Source organism: Mesoplodon mirus, assembly GCF_964341445.2.
Source record: "Mesoplodon mirus genome assembly, chromosome: 9".
Taxonomy (NCBI): Eukaryota; Metazoa; Chordata; class Mammalia; order Artiodactyla; family Ziphiidae; genus Mesoplodon; species Mesoplodon mirus.
The window spans coordinates 57,603,635-57,624,322 of record NC_138985.1 but is presented as its reverse complement, the minus strand read 5'-3'; the positions used below and the strand labels follow the sequence as shown (position 1 = coordinate 57,624,322).

The window sequence follows — 20,688 nt, the reverse complement described above, 5'->3', positions numbered from 1 at the left end:
CAGCGATCACAAAGTGCTGTAATGTATTCAGCATCACACTAGCTATGGAGAAATGACCTTTAGATCTGTAGACACTCTAATCCATAGCAATAGAGTAATTTTTTGCCTCCATCATCTCTTACGGATGAGTATCAACTGTCATTGTACCATAAACAAGTAATAAAGACACCAAATATAGCAATTTAAAAAATCCACTTTGAAAATTACTTACTAAAAGTATTTGTTTTTCTATTCTAAGGTTAAAAACATACACATTTTGCACATACAGTATTTTGCTCAACAGTTTTTTGAGATATCTTTAAATGGATCAGTTGCACTAAAATTCAGTAAAAGGAAAGGCATTAAAAATAGAAAGAAGAAAATTTTCAGAGCTCTTTCATACCTCCCAGCTAGTGGCTAATACCCCTAATGTTTTGCCCTAGTCAACAAACAAAAAGTGGGGGGAAAGTGCTTTTGTGAGATTTCAATTAATTGGAGCCTTGAGTATATGTGTTAAAGTGCCAATAGGAAAGCATCCTCATTTATTTTATAGGGTTTTCCTGGTTCCCCTGGAAATGTTGGCCCAGCTGGTAAAGAAGGTCCGATGGTAAGTATCGCTTATATTTTCAAGGATACTTATTGCACCCTTATCAAGTGTTTCCTGTAGCTTATTTATATGTGAACACATTGAAAATATATATTAGCCACATACATATCTGAGAATGCAAAGTAATAGATTGTAATTACAGAGTCCAAATGAACACAGGAGCAAAAGGAGAGAAGGAAAAAGAAAAACATGGCAGGGAATATTGAAGAGGGTGACAAGGGTATGAAAAGAGAGGAGAAAGAGGGAATTTTGTACATATGAGATTGATTTGGATGTGCATGTACCAACATCCTATTTAGAAAAGGAAAGTGGATTCATAATTTATTGACACTTTATACAGGAAGCTCTATACAATCAGAAAACGATTCTGTTTCATCTTGTGGCAGTATCACAAGCTTGAGGTTGTGAGATCCTGTGCTGAGTAAACTTTAAATAAACTCTGGTTTCAGGGCCTCCCTGGTATTGATGGCAGGCCTGGACCAATTGGCGCAGCTGGAACAAGAGGAGAGCCTGGCAACATCGGATTCCCTGGACCCAAAGGCCCCACTGTAAGGATCACCACAACCTCTTCTCCCTTGGCACTTTTTTGCCACATTTCACCAAAACTCATTATTTCTCTCCTGCCTCAGTCCACTCTACCTCAAGGGGGTTCCTTTCAACACAAGGAAACTGCAAGCCACTTACCACAACAAAAGTTGACCTCCAGTGTATCATTGTTCCTGCTGAAAATCCACATCTTGAGTCATATGCTCCTGCAGACATAAGTGTACTTTATTGTATCTGGAGCTGCATGATGATGGATCATGCCTTAAATAACAGAATTCAAGGACTAGGAATCTAAAAAAAGAAAAAAGGCAAGAAATTCACATTTCAAAATTGTCATGGTTAATTTGACATTAAATGTATTTTTTTTTTTAATGTTTATTATAGGGTGAACCTGGCAAACATGGTGAAAAAGGTCATGCTGGTCTTGCAGGTCCTCGGGTAGGTACTAACTTCTATGTGGCTCTATCCACATAGTATTCACGTAGGATACACATCTTTTGAGGCCATCTGATATCATTCCATCACTTTCTTTCTAAGATGGCATCCCCAAGCTTCCTTTTACCATCACAAAATGTCTTTTCTCTTTAACCACACTTATAAGGCAGTGAGCTATGATGAATCAGAATGTATATTAAGTCAAAAATATTTATGGATGCATTTGGGTTTTATTTAATTCATTTTATGATTAAAAGGCTATGAATATACTAGTAGCATTCTCTGACTTTCATAAATTGCCCTTCATCCATGGACTTCCTATGAGCCATATCACAAGTTAGTAGGTAGTATTTGGGCCTTGGCCACAATGTGTTTAATTCACGATGAAATAACAAGCTTTGTTGTGAGGAAGTAATATATGAGGGAGGCTTTGGGGTATCTTAAATTGTCTGACTCACAGGCAACTAACTCTGAGCCTTTCTGTTGAACATTTTAGGGTGCTCCAGGTCCTGATGGAAACAATGGTGCTCAGGGACCTCCTGGACCACAGGTGAGTATTTCTCTCACTCTTGCTCTATTTTGCACTAAAATGAATCTAGTCCCACAAAAATGGCCATCTCTTTTTTGTCCAGTCTAAAAGTTATGTAGCTAGATAGCAATGGTGGCATATATCTCTATTTATGTAATCTTTCCTATCACTTTCAGGGTGTCTCGGGTGGAAAAGGTGAACAGGGTCCCGCTGGTCCTCCAGGCTTCCAGGTAAGTCAGCTAAAACATACAGACTACTGCTTTTGGTCAGACTATCCAGTTGTAAATAACTATAACACTCTCCCCACCACACAGAACATGGTTTCAGAACTGAAGCAAAGAAGCGTACATTTTTTCAAGGCAAACTTTTCTGTAATCCTTTAGTAACACATAATAGTGATCATGTTGATATTAGATATTTTCCCCAAAAAAACAATTATTAGAAAATCCCCCAAATATAGCCATAAAGATTGAGGTTTGTCTTTTTTTCATCTAGGGTCTGCCTGGCCCTGCAGGTACAGCTGGTGAAGCTGGCAAAGCAGGAGAAAGGGTGAGTAAAACAAGTGATAGTAAATTCGCCTAAACTTGGGACTTTCCCTCTGTTTAATACCCTACTGTGCAATTATAATATGCAAAAGGAAACTCCATATTTCATATGTTAATGATAGTGTTCTACATATGTTGGTACTGATGGAGAGAATGAGCCAAGTTACTCATTTTCATTCAAATTACTTTGTTTTAAGGATTGAATGAAACATCACATTATGGAAGTACAATATCATGAACATTCCATTTAATAGCTTTACTTTTTGTATTGTTCTTGGTAATGTTAAAATACAAATTATTTCCCTCTCCATAGTTAAAAAAAAAAAAATGCACTGATTTTCCATCAAACTAGACCCTGAAAAATTGCTTTTAATGTTTTTCTTGGCATTCAGACATGACACTGCTATTCACAATCAGGGCATGAGTTCTGAGTCATTTTATCTGTAATTGTGATGAATGTGCCTCAATTCAGTTACATTCTGTGGCCTGCTCTCCTTTGTCAACAGTGGGGCACATTAAGGAGACAGCTGGTCAGTAATAAAGGAGATACACTTGGGTATACAATTAACTAGGTAATGTGCAGAATATGATCATTTCTATTAAGAAAGCAGTCTGTTATATAACTAAAAATAGGCAATGTCTGATATTGTTCATCATCGTTATTTATTATATTGTCAAAGGAGATCGTTTTTTGTCACTTTTTAAAAAGCAATAAACCAAATAATGAGAGACTAAAATTTTCTGATACCAGGTTCTAGGATAGATATATATTTAATGTCAGTGGAATTCTCACTTTTTAAAAATCTTTCCATACACCACTGAAAGCTTTCTTGTTCCTAATAGCCTGTGTACTTATACAGTCACGTAGGTAGAGCCTATCTGGCTTTATTTCACTCTCAAAACTTTTCTAAGTATCATAAACATATGTGGATTTAGAGAACATAAATAAGTTTCACACTTTATTTTTTCTCATGCTTTGCCTAGGGTACCCCTGGTGAATTTGGTCTCCCTGGTCCTGCTGGTCCAAGAGTAAGTGTTACTTAACTTTCATAAAATTCTCGCAATGTTTTTAAAACAAATGGTGCCTTCTCCTAAAAACTATTGATGACCTTGTAACAGCAAATTCCTGACACTCTTCTGTAGTCAAACATAATCTGCAGAGAACATTCAATTTCTAAATTGATAGTAGACTTTTTATATAATTGCTCATATTTCTTATTTAAAAACCACAGGATTATAAGAAACATAAATGAACTAATATATGTATTATATTCAGTGATTTATACAAACAAGTATGATAATTTATGACAGTGGCTCGACCTGAGCTAAGGAAAAGTAATATCTTACTAAGATTTAAAATCAATTTTTCCAATGTGTGTTGGTGTTCAAAGTCTAAAAGATGAAATCATGAGCCTACTTTTATTTTAAATATTAAATAGATTGATGTCATTTGTCTGTGGTCATTAGAATAACTGGAGAGATTAGTTGGCCTCTGAAGTATATTGTTATGTGGCTAGTTACCATATAGCTAGGATGCCCAAACAAATTTACTGTCATAGAACCATAGTATCATAGAACCAAATTATAACAAGGGCCTTTGAAACAGTTGCAATGTGGACTTACATGTTAAATATTCTGGACCATAGAATACTATGTTGTAGTGATATTTACATGCAAATTGGGAAATATTTAGATAGATAGGTAGAAAGAGAGACACACATACAAATACACACATTTTCATACATATATTCTCTGTTAACTATATTATAGCTGTTACATCACTATTGCATGCAATTGTATAAAGAGAACATAGATATGAAATGTCTAATCTTATTTACATCTGGCATTGCTATTCACCTAAAATGATGCTACTGTGCATAACTGGCATCTATTTTTACCTATGGACCTATCACAAAAAAAGGAAATGAATTCCAAAAGTTGAATATTACACTCTAACAGCAACAAATTTTGGAGTTGTAGCCATAGAACATTAGAGCTGAATGAGACCTTAGAGGTTATCTCATCCCATCCCTTCATTTTACTAGTAGAGAAATTAAGGGAAAAATCACTATAATTTGCTAGTAAATGGCAGAACTAGGATTCAAAAGCTAAACAAGTGTGAACTCTAATGTGTAAAGTGGTATCTCTGAAAATGATGAACAGTGTGACACTTCTTCTAATCTCCTTTTCACAGGGGGAGCGTGGTCCCCCAGGTGAAAGTGGTGCTGCTGGTCCTGCTGGTCCTATTGGAAGCCGAGGTCCTTCTGGACCTGCAGGGCCCGATGGGAACAAGGTAAAACTTTGTTACATATTGCTGGTTTGGCCCAGCGTGCTCTAGAATAAGTAAATCCTTTACAGTAGTAAATGAATTGTTTCCCAGATTTTTTAAAATTCATTTCCAGTTCTGTGATGATTTCCACCTCAGTAAATAACAATCTGATTCCAACAGACCTGAATTATTCCAAAAGAGGCAAAACCCCAGTGTTCTACACACATAAATGAATTAGTATGAGTTTTCACTCTTTTCTCATCACACTATTTATACTTTTGTCTTAATCTAGAAACATTGTATACATTTGGACACTATTTTTAGAGAATGAACTTTTTCCTTCCCAACATCCTACTTCATAAAGTAAAATTTCAAAAAGTAATCTAAATTTTAACAATAAGATAATTTTATGATGATAAAAATTAACTGGACAGTACATTCATCCCAAAAACATAAGCCTGAAAACTTGTGTTTCAAAATAGAATCTGTGGTCTAGATCTTAAAATAGATGGAATTACACATTTCTGAAAAACAGATTACTTCAACCACAATAAAGAGAAGATAACATACTACTTCTGATTCTTACCTTTAAGGGGTAAAGATTTGCTATAAAAGGCTATTTTGGTATATGGAAGGATATTGGAAAAAATAAAAATAAAGTAAGAGGGAGAGAGGAAGTAAGAAAGGAAATATTGGTTCTGTGAGAAAGTACTTTCAAAGGGTTTTATCTCAGGAGCTAGTCAACAGGTTTTAAATATGTGGAATTGTAAGGTTTTATAAAAAAATGGAAGCTATAGTCCACACTCTTAAGAAGATTAGAATGTAAACATCTCCCCGGTTGATGAGGTCTCTTTCCACATTTCCTGTCTGAGCTAAGAGACTTAACCTTGAAAAACGTTTGTGGGCATTTTTCACTCTCTGCCTTCCATTGTCGTACCCTCTTCTCTCCCATGCCTGACTTCCTTAAGAGGACTGGGAGCAGGTTATAGAAAAATCACAGGCACCCATCCTACTGCCCTCTTCTCTTTAGTCACTGTGTCATTAACAGCATCTTCCTCGGTTATATTCTCCCTCCTTTCAGTAGGCCTCCTTTGTGTCTCTAAGCAGGCGAGCATGCTATCCATTAAATGTTTAAATTGGAATGCTTCAAGAGTTTGGCTTTTCATTTTCTTCTTGTACCACAGAAATAACTGATTTCACATGTGTTTGATTCAAGGGCGAACCTGGTGTGGTTGGTGCTCCAGGCACTGCTGGTCCATCTGGTCCTAGTGGACTCCCAGGAGAAAGAGGTGCTGCTGGCATACCTGGAGGCAAGGGAGAAAAGGTAGCCTCTCAGTGTTTTACCTCAATACATATTGTTGATGAATTCTCACAAAGAAGGCTGTGCAAGGTCAACCTTTTTTTTTTTTTTTTTTTTTTTTTTACAGTTCTTGGCAGGTGGTCTGGTAGCATTTTGATATCTATCTATATACATTTCCCTCTGCCACCTAGCACCTACGCATTTCTAAACTCACTAATCTGGCAAAATTCCTTGCTACCATGGAATTTCACGCAAACAGATGGTGTTGAGTAATACATGAGGCTCATTTTAATGCCACTAACAATAATGCCTCAGCCTGCCCTAATTAATGGGAAGAAGCTATATTGAACAGCTGTCAACCGTGCTGCTGCATTAGTTATGCCATAAGAGTGATCAGGCACTGAAGCCCATTGTGATGTTGCCTTATAATTCTGTCCACATGAATTTGTACCTTGCTTGATTACGCTTCAGGAGGGTATATGGAAATTAGAAAAGAATATTTAACACTAATCTGGAAAGGGCCTTGAATTATTTTTTCCTCATTCAATATTTTATAGAATGGTAGGGAATCAAAACATTACTAAAGATCTTAAATGAACAAAAGTATTATAGCATCTTCTGTAAAAACACTGCGGATTAATTTTGATTCAAAAATTTGGTCGGAAAACAAAAAGTTGCTCTTGCTTTTTACTTTCAGGGTGAAACTGGTCTCAGAGGTGATGCTGGTAGCCACGGCAGAGATGGTGCTCGTGTGAGTAGAATTCTGTTGGTACTCAGATTGTTTTGTTCTGTTCTGTTTTGTTTTACATTTCACTCAATTTGAGTTGAGAAGCTTTCCAAAACTGAACTGACAAAAGAGGGATTCAAGTTTTGTAAAAGAGTATTCCATTCCTTCCTGGATCTATGACTAATAATACCATTTTACATGTTCCAAAAGAAAAATTCAAATGAGGACTTATCCCCTTGAAAGTCATAGCCTGAATTTTCTACCTTCCTTAGTGTTAACTATACCAAGTACAAACTACAGTCCAAAATCTCTAGGTTTAATAGAACATTAAGTGATTGTTTAAGTTATCATAGGGCTTTAGAAAAAACAATAATTCTTACATTTTAGGAAGCCAGAACCCCTAATAAGGTCCTATTTATTCAAATGTATACCCTAAGAATTTATCACTCAAAGAGCAGCCCCAAAGATTAACTGTTAATGCCATGGAGATGCCAATATAATCCCATAAAGGTATAATAATCCTACCTAGAGTGTTGATATCATGGCTCTTCCAGGCCATAAGCCACTTGGGCTCTTCTCACCTCTCCCCCAGGGCTGATAACTCCCTGTGGCACATTCATCATATCCTTTCTCCGACTCACACAGTCCTCACAGTTCTTAGCAAGGCTAGTCATTTGCTACTTTCCAGGGAATTTTACAAGAGCAGAGAGTTCAGATCTCCCCAGTGTTCCTAACCTGCCCACGACTTAGTTCCATAACCTTCACCACTAGGGTACTCTCCTCCTGAGAGTGGCTTCTAATAGTCTTGATAATTAGAACTGAAATGCTTCAAAGGCTTTCTTGGTGCCCACCCAGAGTGTTCAGTCACTGTATAAGCACAGCAAGGGGAAACAGCAAGGGTCACTTTTGACGGTATGGGGGTGTTATTAACAAGACTTGTTTTCTTTTTGGTACTAGGGTGCTCCTGGTGCTGTAGGTGCCCCTGGTCCTGCTGGAGCCAATGGGGACCGGGTAAGCATGCATTTTCACTGAGTTGCAGCTCTCTGATCCAATGGCGGTATCTAAAATTCCCTGCCACCCTGGCCCCAAAGGGCCCTGGCAATTCATTTTTATGGCTTGGTATAAAGCCCATTTATTTAAAAACTTATCCATTAGTATGGGGCAGCAAAAACAAACGCTGTGTGTTTAAAGTTCTCTTTCCCTTCCTATACACGTGCCAGGTATCTGATCTATACTTCAATCCCTATCATTTGTTTTAAAGTCTTTTAAAGTCTTTCGGGGTTGCCCATTAACAATATCCTAATGCACTGAGCCTTCTTGAAGCCTTCATTGTAAAAAAAAAAAAAATCAATAAAATACATAGTGTGCCCATTTCACATTGAACAGTCCACTTAAAATAGACCTTATTTATTGTATTGCACAAATTGCAGCAAATAGATCAGCCCTGTGTCCATCTAAAAATTAAAATGTCCTCCTCCTGGTATTGTGGGCACTGATTTATAGTGTTTTGGCAAGTGTATGACCAATACCATTTCACCCTCCAAAATGAATACAATATTATGCAGGGTAAGAATCCATTTCACTTTTCTCTGTGAGATGTGAATTAGTTATCTCTTTGGATGCAATTGCAAACCCTGGCAAGAGCCCACTGTCTACGCCTGTTCCCTCTCCCTCCTACCTCTTTGAGCATTTGTGTAAGGAACACTGACAAACTCATTTTTGGCCCCCTTATAGGGTGAAGCTGGTCCTGCTGGTTCCGCTGGTCCTGCTGGTCCTCGTGGTAGCCCTGTAAGTAAAAACCTGGGTCACTTTAGACACTCATAACTTCTAGACACTGATGAATCTAAGATTGCTAAGACATTTTAAAATCCCTTTTCCCACCTAGGGTGAACGTGGTGAGGTTGGTCCCGCTGGCCCCAATGGATTTGCTGGTCCTGCTGTGAGTATCATGTGACACAGGTTAATCTGAAAACATTCCAAGTTAGCAAGTAGAGTAAGTTGGAACACCTGAACTATAACTGTTCCTTTCCAACAGGGCGCTGCTGGTCAAGCTGGTGCTAAAGGAGAGAGAGGAACCAAAGGACCCAAGGGTGAAAATGGCCCTACTGGCCCCACAGGCCCCGTTGGAGCTGCTGGCCCATCTGTAAGTTGAATTCACTGATGGTCAACATAGCCTATGCAGTTACCCATGAAATCTTATAACTCAACATAAATCAATCAAGTGCCTGCTATATATCAGGGAACATACCAGATAGAAGACAATTTTAAAATAAGAGTTAACATTTGCATACCACTTTACACATTATAAAAGTTTCATAAATATTGTTTTATCTCACTTCTTTGATTACCCATAAAGGTGGTAATATTGAAGTAAGGGCATTTATTTTATATAACACAGATAATCATTTTACATTTCTAGATTTGATTCTAATAGACATGGGGATGATCCATTTGAAGAAAAGAGTAATATTTATAAAGATTGTTTTCTGATTTGACCATCTTTTTTTGTTTCCATGTAGGGTCCAAATGGTCCCCCTGGTCCTGCTGGAAGTCGTGGTGATGGAGGCCCCCCTGTGAGTATTTACAGTGTATTCTGATAATTTTTCTTTCTTCAGAATCTATTAGGGACAACTTGAAAGTTTGGAAATTTTGGGTAATTTGGACTATAATGAGAGTCTTGAGAGTCAAGCTAAACTATTTAAAGAAATTCTGATAATGTAGTTAAGATCAGATTCATGGAATGTTAACTTAATCCCAGCTGGAACTCAGTGCACTGTATGTTGCTACCACTTCACTTGAGGTAGTGATAACCAAAGTTAACCCCAAGTAGTTTAATTGTGAAATGGGTAAAATATTTCTTTGGTACCTTTTATCGTTTTGTTGATGCCCCCCTTCTTCTGCCTGATTAGGTCCCTTCCCTTGGTGTCCAGTGCTATCACACTGACTTCCTAGAGACCCAAAGCTCCCCAGGAATCAACTCCACTGACTTCTTCCTCATCTCATTGGACAGCAATTAATACCCTTGGTCTTTTATTATACCTTCTTCTGTAAACAAAATTACTTACTCAGTGTCCATTCCCTTAGCACCCAGCCAGGTGGTTAAGAGTTATTAATATATACAGATCATATATAATAATAGTATAGTGTCTTGTCTTCTTGCTTTTACAACCATCAGGCAATATGTTAGCATTTCAAAAAAGAACTATCAGAGCCTTAATGCACAATATAGGCATTGCAACTGGGGGCATGCTGGTCAGGAAGATGTGTAGAGATGGAGGGTCTTTGGGGTCCTGGGTATATTTAACATAATACCCTACCTGAGGCTGTCACTGCCTACTCTTTGGTCCATCCTTGGTCACATGTACTGAGGATTTTCCAAGGGAGAAATTTCCATCTTACCCAAATTCCTGGAGTTGGTGCTGACTGTGGAATTTTAATATGCTTGGTTCTTAGGGTGCTACTGGTTTCCCTGGTGCTGCTGGACGGACTGGTCCTCCTGGACCCTCTGTAAGTAAATCACTTCAAAATGTGTCTTGGGCCTCCCTGGTGGCGCAGTGGTTGAGAGTCCGCCTGCCGATGCAGGGGATACGGGTTCGTGCCCCGGTCCGGGAAGATCCCATATGCCGCGGAGCGGCTGGGCCCGTGAGCCATGGCCGCTGAGCCTGCGCGTCCGGAGCCTGTGCTCCGCAACGGGAGAGGCCACAACAGTGAGAGGCCCGCATACCGCAAAAAAAAAAAAAAAAAAAAAAAAAATGTGTCTTCATTTATTTACTCTGGCCAAAATCCCTAGCCCCTAGTAGGAAACTGGTAAGAAACTCCCTATGAAAAACATGCTACTAATATTTTGCTATTACTTTGCTAATCTGAAATCAGTTTTTCTGAATCATTAAGGCAAAATCATCAAAAATTATATTAGAAATATCAGTTTAAGAGACTTTTATTCATGTGAACATAAGTCCCCTTGTCCCCTTTTAGGGGCATGGTCTCTTTGTTAAAAATAAAAAACAGAACAGTTTTAGTCACATATCAGATATTTCTATATCTAATTACCCTTTATGGCCAACATTCTGCCTCCGCTGTTAAAGTATAATTGTTCCTGAATTTAAAGGTGGTTTGGCCTCTAATTTAATTCTGATTCAGACTCTCCTGTCAGGACTCAAGAGAATTTAATTAATTACAAAGGATTAAGTCTTCTGGTTAAGGTTTCAGGGAAAAAAAATAGCGAAGATGTTGATTTCTTGGAATCCTTTCACAGGTTCATAACAGAAAAATCTTCATTCCCTGTAGGCATTTAATTAAACCTAGTTGAGAGCATATGTGATTCCTCAATTATGAGCAAAATGCCTGTATTGGCTTTCTTCAAAAAGAAACAAGCAGAGTCCTCCAAAACCCAAATTCCCATTCATTTACAGCTAGCTCTTATAACTCGACATAGTTTTGATTCCAGTATGCCAGGTGGCTGGTGGCACAGCATTGCTTTTTCTCACAGACATTTGCCATAGCTTCTGCCTCAGTTGTTCACTTTATTACAGCCCCAGGAGAGGAAGATGAAAGTTGCTTCTTTCTACAAGAAAGATTGTTAAAACTTCTAAACATTTCTCCAAAATGACCAGGATATTATTTTGTTGCTTCAAGTTGTTTGCATCTTAATATTTAGAACCTCAGCTGCTCTCTCCCATTCCGTGATGATTAACAGAAAGTAAATGACCTCATGTATTTGTTCACAGGGTATCACTGGCCCCCCTGGTCCCCCTGGTCCTCCTGGTAAAGAAGGACTTCGTGGGCCTCGTGGTGACCAAGGTCCAGTTGGTCGAACTGGAGAAACAGGTGCTTCTGGCCCTCCTGGCTTTGCTGGTGAGAAGGGTCCCTCTGGAGAGCCTGGTACTGCTGTAAGTGATTTCAAACTCCTCTTTCTTAATACCTTGTGTTGAATTAATATAAATCCCTTATACAAATCTTCAGGTGGCATATATTTGTTGATGAGTATTGCAGGCTCTCAAGTAGAGCTCAGTTGAGCCAAGAAATCTATCCAACAGATATTGAGGTGTCATGGCTTCAGCAGATGCTCAGAAGGCACTAGATGGAGATGACAATAAGTGAGGGAACTCACTGTTTTATCAATACAGTCCTTTAAGCTGTTGTGAGGGTACCTCACTGGTACTGGGATTAGAACAGCATCCCATTGCTATGGTCACTCTACTATAAATTAATCAATATCAGTAAGCTACCACTTTTTTAAACATGCAATGTGCAGTATTATTGCTACTCTGAAATGTGACTTTACTAGACCTGGTGCAGTTAGAGGCCAAGGTCAAAATTTGCTTCCCAGCATAAATTCTATAAGAACTCTATTCCCTCACTCCAAGATGGCTTCATTAATCCCAACCACATATTTTTAAATGTTGTTCCATTGGTCTCAAGGAGGAACCAGGTACAAAGAAATAAACATGCCAAGATGTAAACTCATTGTCTTCACTAGAAAAAAGATAGCCAAAGATATGTTCTACTAATAGGAGGTCATTAGCCTTTTTCTAAACTGAGGATAAACTCATTCTCAGAAGCCTCAAGCCAACCTGTGTTATCTCCTAGGGTCTTACAGTAATACTCTATTTTTACTGTTGTTTAGGGATCTCCTGGCACCCCAGGTCCTCAAGGTCTTCTTGGTGCTCCTGGTTTTCTGGGTCTCCCAGGCTCTAGAGGTGAACGTGGTCTACCAGGTGTTGCTGGATCTGTGGTGAGTGTTTGACACCATTCTTATTCTCATTAACATAAGAAAAGATTTAAAAGCTGCCACTTCAACTGTGACAGATTGATCAGTGAATAACTCCACTTAAGATTTTTTATTCATGGCATTTTCTTTATACAGATCACATGTCACTTATCTAAGAGGCTTTAATACCACCTTACTTAGACACATGCTATAAAGACACAGCTCAACATTATGCAGAACAATTTTTGTTCTTTTTACATGCTTAAAAACGATATAAGCTCTAATTGCATTTACTCCTCTGCAGTGTGAAATGCTAGCATCATCTATCCTGTAGGAAGAATGAACCTCTAGAAGTTCTGAATCATTCCATTAAACCTAATACATGACAGCAACTAGGAACCATCTAATCTCCATAAACTCTCCCAACTTTATGAATTCATTTTATTTGAAAAATCAGATGAAACTAGACTCACCTTGTACAGAGCAACATTCCAAAAGTACATAAAGCTGACCATCTAAGTGTGCAGGAGGAGGGCAAAGATGACACTAATGACACTTCTTACCATTATGTGGCCCACTCACTTTCAATCTGCCTCTTCTCGCTTAAAACTGGAATCCCCTGGCTAACACTGTTTTGGGAGAATGAGAGTGGCACTCAATCCAATGAGAGGAATGTTGTCTTCTCTGTCTCTTTAGGGTGAACCTGGCCCTCTCGGCATTGCAGGCCCAACTGGGGCCCGTGGTCCCCCTGGTGCTGTGGGTAATCCTGGCGTCAATGGTGCTCCTGGTGAAGCTGGTCGTGATGTGAGTCCAACATTTGGTTTGTAAAATATAACCTAGCAGTACTTCCTTGTGTGTGACTTTGTATCCTGAGCTGAGGTCTACATGTACTCACCACTCCCAGTATTGACAATCCTAAAAATAACCTGGGCTGGGGAATGAGTCTTTAAGTAGCATACTTCAAGTTGGCCAAAATATTAAAAAAAAACAACTCTATAAAAATCTAGGTTGGCAAGTTCTTATTCCTATTTTTAACAGCCTGAAAAGGGGGTTCTCCATTGGGCACTGGGAGTAATGAAGGCAGATAGCTGAACTGTAGGGGTCAGTGAGCTACAGAGCCTCCCTAAGCACCTTAATTGGCATGGTGTCTTCACAGGGCAACCCTGGGAGTGACGGTCCCCCAGGCCGCGATGGTCAAGCTGGACACAAGGTCAGTACACCTCACCGTTGTTCTCTAACTTAAAAAGGACTAAACTACAGGCCAGATTGATACTAAGCTTCATTTCTGCCTTCGGCAGGGGGAGCGTGGTTACCCTGGTAACATTGGTCCCACTGGTACTGTGGGCGCACCTGGTCCTCAAGGCCCTGTGGGTCCCACTGGCAAACATGGACACCGCGGTGAATCTGTAAGTTTATAAACACCAGTCCCTTAATGCTGTCATCCTCAACAGGCTTTACCTCTGACCTCCCCACACTTGGGAACTGTGGTGGCCTAGGGAGGAGGATCTTTGGCTTGGCTGATAAATTGTGTTTTTCTTTTCTAATTCACAGGGTCCTTCTGGTCCTGTTGGTCTGGCCGGTGCTGTTGGTCCAAGAGGTCCTAGTGTATGTACATGGTGAAGATTTCTGTACAACAGTTAGGGAGAATCAGTCCACACTGTCCATTAAAGAAGATAAATAATACATAGACTGGATTTTATATATTTTTTAAAATTTAGTCCATGTGGAGAGTTGCTACAAATACCTTTTAATCTCTTATATTTCAAATCTATTCTTATTTGTATTAAATTATCACAACGCTTAGCCACTTTACAGACAGCTCAACTAAAGCAGATTAAGAGTTGGGAGTAGCACCCACATAGCTTTTAGACCTTTGTATGTCTTGAATTATCTTTGTAAACAGATTGAACAATATTTGTGGAGAAATGAGTGTCATCTTTCAAAGGTAAATGTCCTATCTGTCCTTTTTCTTTATAGGGCCCACAAGGTATTCGAGGTGATAAGGGAGAGCCTGGTGATAAGGGGCCTAGAGGTCTTCCTGGCTTAAAGGGACACAATGGATTGCAGGGTCTTCCTGGTCTTGCTGTAAGTACAATGTGGACATCCAGCATGTACACAGATCTTAAAGTCCTTCAACTCAGAATGAACTTCCTCACAATTTCACTGCTATTGTTCTAAAATGTCCTACATCATATTCACTTCCCGTTCTCTAACTCCATAGCTCAGAGGTAATGTGATTTCATCCCAACATGAAAAGGTGAGGGTTAGGGGAGATAGAAATATACATATATTAAAATCTCCTGGCAACAATGTCCTTCAACCCCACTTAAAATAAATATAATTAGAGGAATGACTAATATTGCACTTCTGAAATGGCTTGTAGAAAAAAATAATTGAATACAATAGACATAATGAGAGAAAAGAGTCCCATTTTACATTTTCAATTTTCTCAATCCAGAGTCCATTGAAACTAAAGTTTTCCATTCAATTTTTTGAAATCTATGTATCGACACATGTTCTGAAAGTGTGATTTTCCTATTCTCTCTTTAAAGGGTCATCATGGCGATCAAGGTGCTCCTGGCACTGTGGGTCCTGCTGGTCCTAGGGTAGGTCAACTAAGAGACGTTTATCTCTGAAAGGAGCCTATGGCAGGCAGTGAGCCCCAGACCTCTTCTCCCTTGTGGGGTTTTTGCTGGCTCACACAGACTTGGTTTCCTTCTTCCCTAGGGCCCTTCTGGTCCTTCTGGCCCTGCTGGCAAGGACGGTCGCACTGGACATCCTGGTGCAGTCGGACCTGCTGGCATTCGTGGCTCTCAGGGTAGCCAAGGTCCTGCTGTAAGTATGATTTAGGGAAATAATAAAGGGCATCACTGACCTAAAGGAATATCTTCTTTAGACTAAACCAAGACAATTACAACAACACGTTAAAGTAATCCCCTGTTTCTGTATGTTCTCTAAAATATATAAAAATTGTCTTTATGTAATGAGCTCTATAAGCCCATCCCTGCAAGTATGCCTGGGAGCAAGTTGTTATTTACATGAACTTGATTCTTTTTTACTTATTAGAACATGCTTTTGTGTGAATCTCGACGGAAAACCTGCTCTCGTTCTCTCTCACTGTAACCAAATACAAAGCCTCCTCTTTCTTACTTATACTTTGCAGGGCCCTCCTGGTCCTCCTGGTCCTCCTGGCCCTCCTGGCCCAAGTGGTGGTGGTTATGACTTCGGTTTTGATGGAGACTTCTACAGGGCTGACCAGCCTCGCTCACCACCGTCTCTCAGACCCAAGGATTATGAAGTTGATGCTACTCTGAAATCTCTCAACAACCAGATTGAGACTCTTCTTACTCCAGAAGGCTCTAGGAAGAACCCAGCTCGCACATGCCGTGACTTGAGACTCAGCCACCCAGAATGGAGCAGTGGTAGGTTGAGATGTCCAACCAGAATGACCCTTCTCTCAAGTTAGGCTTTTCAAAATCAGTTCCCACTGATATTTAGAGTAAAAAGGTATTTGGGTAAAAACTGCATTATGTGAAATCATACCCACTTAATAAAACATTTTCTTCTCCCAACCAGCACCCATTTTCAAGATTGTCTTGATATCTGTTTTTGCCCTTTTCATGGTAGTAAGTACCCTGATTTGATTTTCATGGAGAGGAGAGGAGGAACTGTCTAATTTAGAAAATAGCCACCCTCTTCCTGTTAATGTGGAGTAGACAATATAACAGTACAATCAAAACTGTTACTTATGGGTATCAGAATCTTTGACTAGTAATTATTAGAACCTATGTGCCACTCAATGAGAGGTTTTATGATCTGGGTCTTGTTTTTTTTAAAAGGTTACTACTGGATTGACCCTAACCAAGGATGTACTATGGATGCTATCAAAGTATACTGTGATTTCTCTACTGGTGAAACCTGCATCCGGGCTCAGCCTGAAAACATCCCAGTCAAGAACTGGTACAGAAGTTCCAAGGCCAAGAAGCATGTCTGGGTAGGAGAAACTATCAATGGTGGTACCCAGGTAAGGAATCCTACAAACATTCCTTCTCCTACTAAATAATATCTTGTTAGGATTATTTGTTTTTTAATTATCTACATTTTAGCCCTTTACCAAAATGGGCTTTTTAAAAGAAACTACTCTGTTCTTGGGTTTGGTTATATCCTAGATTGCACGTTAAAGATGGATTGATTAGACATACCCATATAATTCAAAAATAATTATTCAAATGTGACTTAATTGATAATCACTGGAGAAACTGACTAATGTCATTTAGTGTGAAGGAGTACTGGCCAGCATATAGTCCAGTACTCATGCCACATGTATTTTCAAGATATGAGCTTTTCTGAATTTCTAATTAAAAGTTTTCATCAACTTTATTGGTGGGAATTACAGAAAACGAAAACTAAAGGGGTCTGAATCTCTAGATCCTTGCTCTCTTATTTTAAAAAAGAAACTCATATGTGTGTGTGTGTGTGTGTGTGTGTGTGTGTGTGTGTGTGTGTGTGTATGTATATCTGGGCTTTATCTGAAACAGGTCCCTTTTTGAGATGACTTGCCTCAGCTTGGTAGTTCTTATGTTCCTTCTAGGTAGCTTATATTTCAAAGACAAGTGAATTGAGTTTCCTTTAAAAGTACAAGTTCAGATCTGAGTCCATTATTCCTCTCTATACCAGACTGTTTTTTTAAATTTGACTCTTAGTATCTGAGTCCTTCTTCATTTAACTGGAATGCCCATCTTATTCTCTGTAGTTTGAATATAATGGTGAAGGAGTAACCACCAAGGAAATGGCTACCCAACTTGCCTTCATGCGCCTGCTGGCCAACCATGCCTCTCAAAACATCACCTACCATTGCAAGAACAGCATTGCATACATGGATGAGGAGACTGGCAACCTGAAAAAGGCTGTCATTCTGCAAGGATCCAATGATGTTGAACTTGTTGCCGAGGGCAACAGCAGATTCACTTACACTGTTCTTGTAGATGGCTGCTCGGTAAGTAATAGTGAAATATGGGAATAACATTTATTTGGGAAGTGGGATAGTGGAGCATAGACCATTAAATGAACAGATGAATTAGAGACCGAACTTATTTGATTTTTCTTTCATAAATGTATTTGTTTAAATTCAGATGGTAAATTCAGAATATTCTTATCAGATCTTGCCTTCTGAAATTTTCTGAAATACTGAAATATATACTCTGTTCCATGTATTAGTTATTTGTCTTTTAACATAAGTTTCTTAAATGACGATGTATACCCATAACTTAAAATTACTTGCGGTTAAAAGGGCCCAAACTGTAACTTATAGTTATATGTATTTTATTTTACTTATTAGTATGGCCTACATTTAATTTTTCTTTATGCTTTCTCTATAATATACAATAAATTGAAGAAAATTTAAATTCACTAATAGTAGTACTGCATAGCCACCCGACCACACACATCCTGAAAAGATAATGTAGAAATAAACCTCTTGGAACGTTTTTTTTAATAAAATTAGACTGGTAGGAAACCTCTCCCTGTAAAGACAGCACTGATGCTACTGTTTCACAGATACACTTGTTGATCTGAGACACACATCTTCAGAAGGACATGAGCCAAAAAGTGGTTATTATAATATCTAGTATATAATATTATATAACATATAATTATATATAAATATTATCTAATATATAATTATATATAAATATATGCTCTATATAATTATATATTATATAATACAATTGTATGCAATATATAATTATATAATATTATACAAGATGATTAGGTTCCATAATAGTGCTGCTTTATGTATATTTTTCTTCTCTTTTTAAACAGAAAAAGATAAATGAATGGAGAAAGACAATCATTGAATATAAAACAAATAAGCCATCTCGCCTGCCCATCCTTGATATTGCACCTTTGGACATCGGTGGCGCTGACCAAGAAATCAGATTGAACATTGGCCCAGTCTGTTTCAAATAAATGAACTCAACCTAAATTAAAGAAAAAGGAAATCTGAAAAATTTCTCTCTTGGCCATTTCTTTTTCTTCTTTCTTAACTGAAAGCTGAATCCTTCCATTTCTTCTGCACATCTACTTGCTTAAATTGTGGGCAAAAGAGAAGAAGAAGGATTGATCAGAGCATTGTGCAATACGATTTAATTAATTCCCTTTCCCTTTCCCCCCTCCAAAAGATTTGGAATTTTTTTTTCAACACTCTTAAACTTGTGGAAAATGTCAACCTTTGTAAGAAAACCAAAATAAAAATTGAAAAATAAAAACCATGAACATTTGCACCACTTGTGGCTTTTGAATATCTTCCACAGAGGGAAGTTTAAAACCCAAACTTCCAAAGGTGTAAACTACCTCAAAACACTTTCCTGTGAGTGTGATCTACACCATTAGGTGCTGACCTAGACAGAGTTGAGCTGAGGTATCTGTTTTTTGTTCAAAATACAAAGGTGCTAACTAATAGTATTTCAGATACTTGAAGAATGTTGATGGTGCTAGGAGAATTTGAGAAGAAATACTCCTCTGTGTTGAGTTGTATTGTGTATTTTTTTCATTTGATTTAACATCAGTACTTTACATCTTATTCCCGAATAAAAGTAAGTGGATCATTTGCCCAACATTGTCCTCTTCTTTAAATTCAGCATTTGTTCTTTGCCAGTCTCATTTTCATCCTCTCCCATGGTTCCAAAGAAGCCTTGTTTCTCGGACAAGCAGAAAAATTAAATTGTACCTATTTTGTATATGTGAGATGTTTAAATAAATTGTGCAAAAAATGAAATAAAGCATGTTTGGTTTTCCAAAGAAAATATTGAGTAGAATTCCTTGCTTCAATGCTCTTTGCAGTATAAATATGGATTATAGCATCTCTAACCAGCCATTAGACCAAGTATTTCTCATTAGATAGGAACTATGCAAAAAGGGCAGTTTGGTATGGTAGAAAGAGCAGAGAACAAGGACCCTAGAGATCTGAGCTCCAATTCTGGCTCAGCTCCTTCTGGCTAAATGACCTTGAGCGCTTTACCTTTCTGAGTTTCAGTTTATCTATAACATGGGGAAGATTCCTTCTCTGAACTGTTAAACATTTGCCCTACTCAAAATACATAATACCTAGGCAACATGGCAATTGTTGACCTAAGTTTATTCTAAGTAGAGGTCCATAGAACTTTTTGGTTTATTATCTATTAAGCACTTTGAAACAGTGGCTGAAAGTTGGTCTATGCACAATTAATACTATTAACTAAAACAGTTTCAAATATTCAGTAAAAATGCCATACACTTAAATCTGATGCAACTGAGTACAATGCCTGTTAAGAGGTAATGTGTGTGCTGTCAATCAGCACAGACAGTTGTGGATAATAGTACCATGAACACCTACCTGCCAAATCAAGTTCATTTTCCTCCCCTGCACCTTTCAATGACATCTTTAATACACTTAAACATAGTAATGTGTCAAGTAAAATGTTAAGATTCATTTAGAGCTTATTTCCTGTTGCAGAACATAATTGTGATTGTAATATTTGCCTCCTATTATAAGTCATCTCGAGATTCAATTAGTTTTTAAAGCAAAAGACTGAACATGATAAAAATCTAAAATTAACTCTAAAAAGTTAGCAAGGTCTGTTAACCAAATGGTAACTTCAAATTATGGTCCTTCCACCACCTAAATCAGAACACTAGAATGCTTATTAAAATGCAGATTCCCAATCCTCATCCACCAAATTAAGATTTAGTAAGGAATCAGTATTCTTTTAAGCACCTTGAAAAATTCTGACATGCACCAATTGGCAAACCACTGGATAAGGTGATTTCAACAATCCTTTGTAGTTTTAACATTTTATGTCTGGCAAGAACGAATCAATATACCTAACCAAGCAACATAAAGAAAACTGAACCTCTGGAATCAGAGTACTAGTACTCCCCACAAATTACTAATTGAAACAGCCAAGACAAACTTACATAATAACCAGTTAGAAATCTCTGGATAAAGCATATGCTATGCCCTCAGGCTCACAATACAAGAACACACGATAAAGTTGATAAAGTT

The 20,688-nt window shown here is 38.2% G+C and overlaps 1 protein-coding gene across 1 annotated transcript in view; it reads left to right on the top strand.

Moving 5' to 3' along the window:
- The window catches only part of COL1A2 (collagen type I alpha 2 chain), a 36,542-nt gene extending 17,092 nt beyond the window's left edge, over positions 1–19,450 (top strand). The window contains exons 24-52 of the mRNA XM_082632772.1: positions 533–586; positions 1,036–1,134; positions 1,517–1,570; positions 2,064–2,117; positions 2,273–2,326; positions 2,592–2,645; positions 3,626–3,670; positions 4,836–4,934; positions 6,127–6,234; positions 6,908–6,961; positions 7,895–7,948; positions 8,672–8,725; positions 8,823–8,876; positions 8,973–9,080; positions 9,457–9,510; positions 10,391–10,444; positions 11,665–11,826; positions 12,564–12,671; positions 13,344–13,451; positions 13,804–13,857; positions 13,946–14,053; positions 14,199–14,252; positions 14,625–14,732; positions 15,200–15,253; positions 15,375–15,482; positions 15,811–16,069; positions 16,487–16,671; positions 17,401–17,643; positions 18,468–19,450. Of these exons, the coding sequence (XP_082488898.1) occupies positions 533–586; positions 1,036–1,134; positions 1,517–1,570; positions 2,064–2,117; positions 2,273–2,326; positions 2,592–2,645; positions 3,626–3,670; positions 4,836–4,934; positions 6,127–6,234; positions 6,908–6,961; positions 7,895–7,948; positions 8,672–8,725; positions 8,823–8,876; positions 8,973–9,080; positions 9,457–9,510; positions 10,391–10,444; positions 11,665–11,826; positions 12,564–12,671; positions 13,344–13,451; positions 13,804–13,857; positions 13,946–14,053; positions 14,199–14,252; positions 14,625–14,732; positions 15,200–15,253; positions 15,375–15,482; positions 15,811–16,069; positions 16,487–16,671; positions 17,401–17,643; positions 18,468–18,614 (2,751 nt within the window). The 3' untranslated portion in view covers positions 18,615–19,450. The remainder of the gene's footprint in view (positions 1–532; positions 587–1,035; positions 1,135–1,516; positions 1,571–2,063; positions 2,118–2,272; positions 2,327–2,591; positions 2,646–3,625; positions 3,671–4,835; positions 4,935–6,126; positions 6,235–6,907; positions 6,962–7,894; positions 7,949–8,671; positions 8,726–8,822; positions 8,877–8,972; positions 9,081–9,456; positions 9,511–10,390; positions 10,445–11,664; positions 11,827–12,563; positions 12,672–13,343; positions 13,452–13,803; positions 13,858–13,945; positions 14,054–14,198; positions 14,253–14,624; positions 14,733–15,199; positions 15,254–15,374; positions 15,483–15,810; positions 16,070–16,486; positions 16,672–17,400; positions 17,644–18,467) is intronic.
- Positions 19,451–20,688: the final 1,238 nt, after the last annotated feature.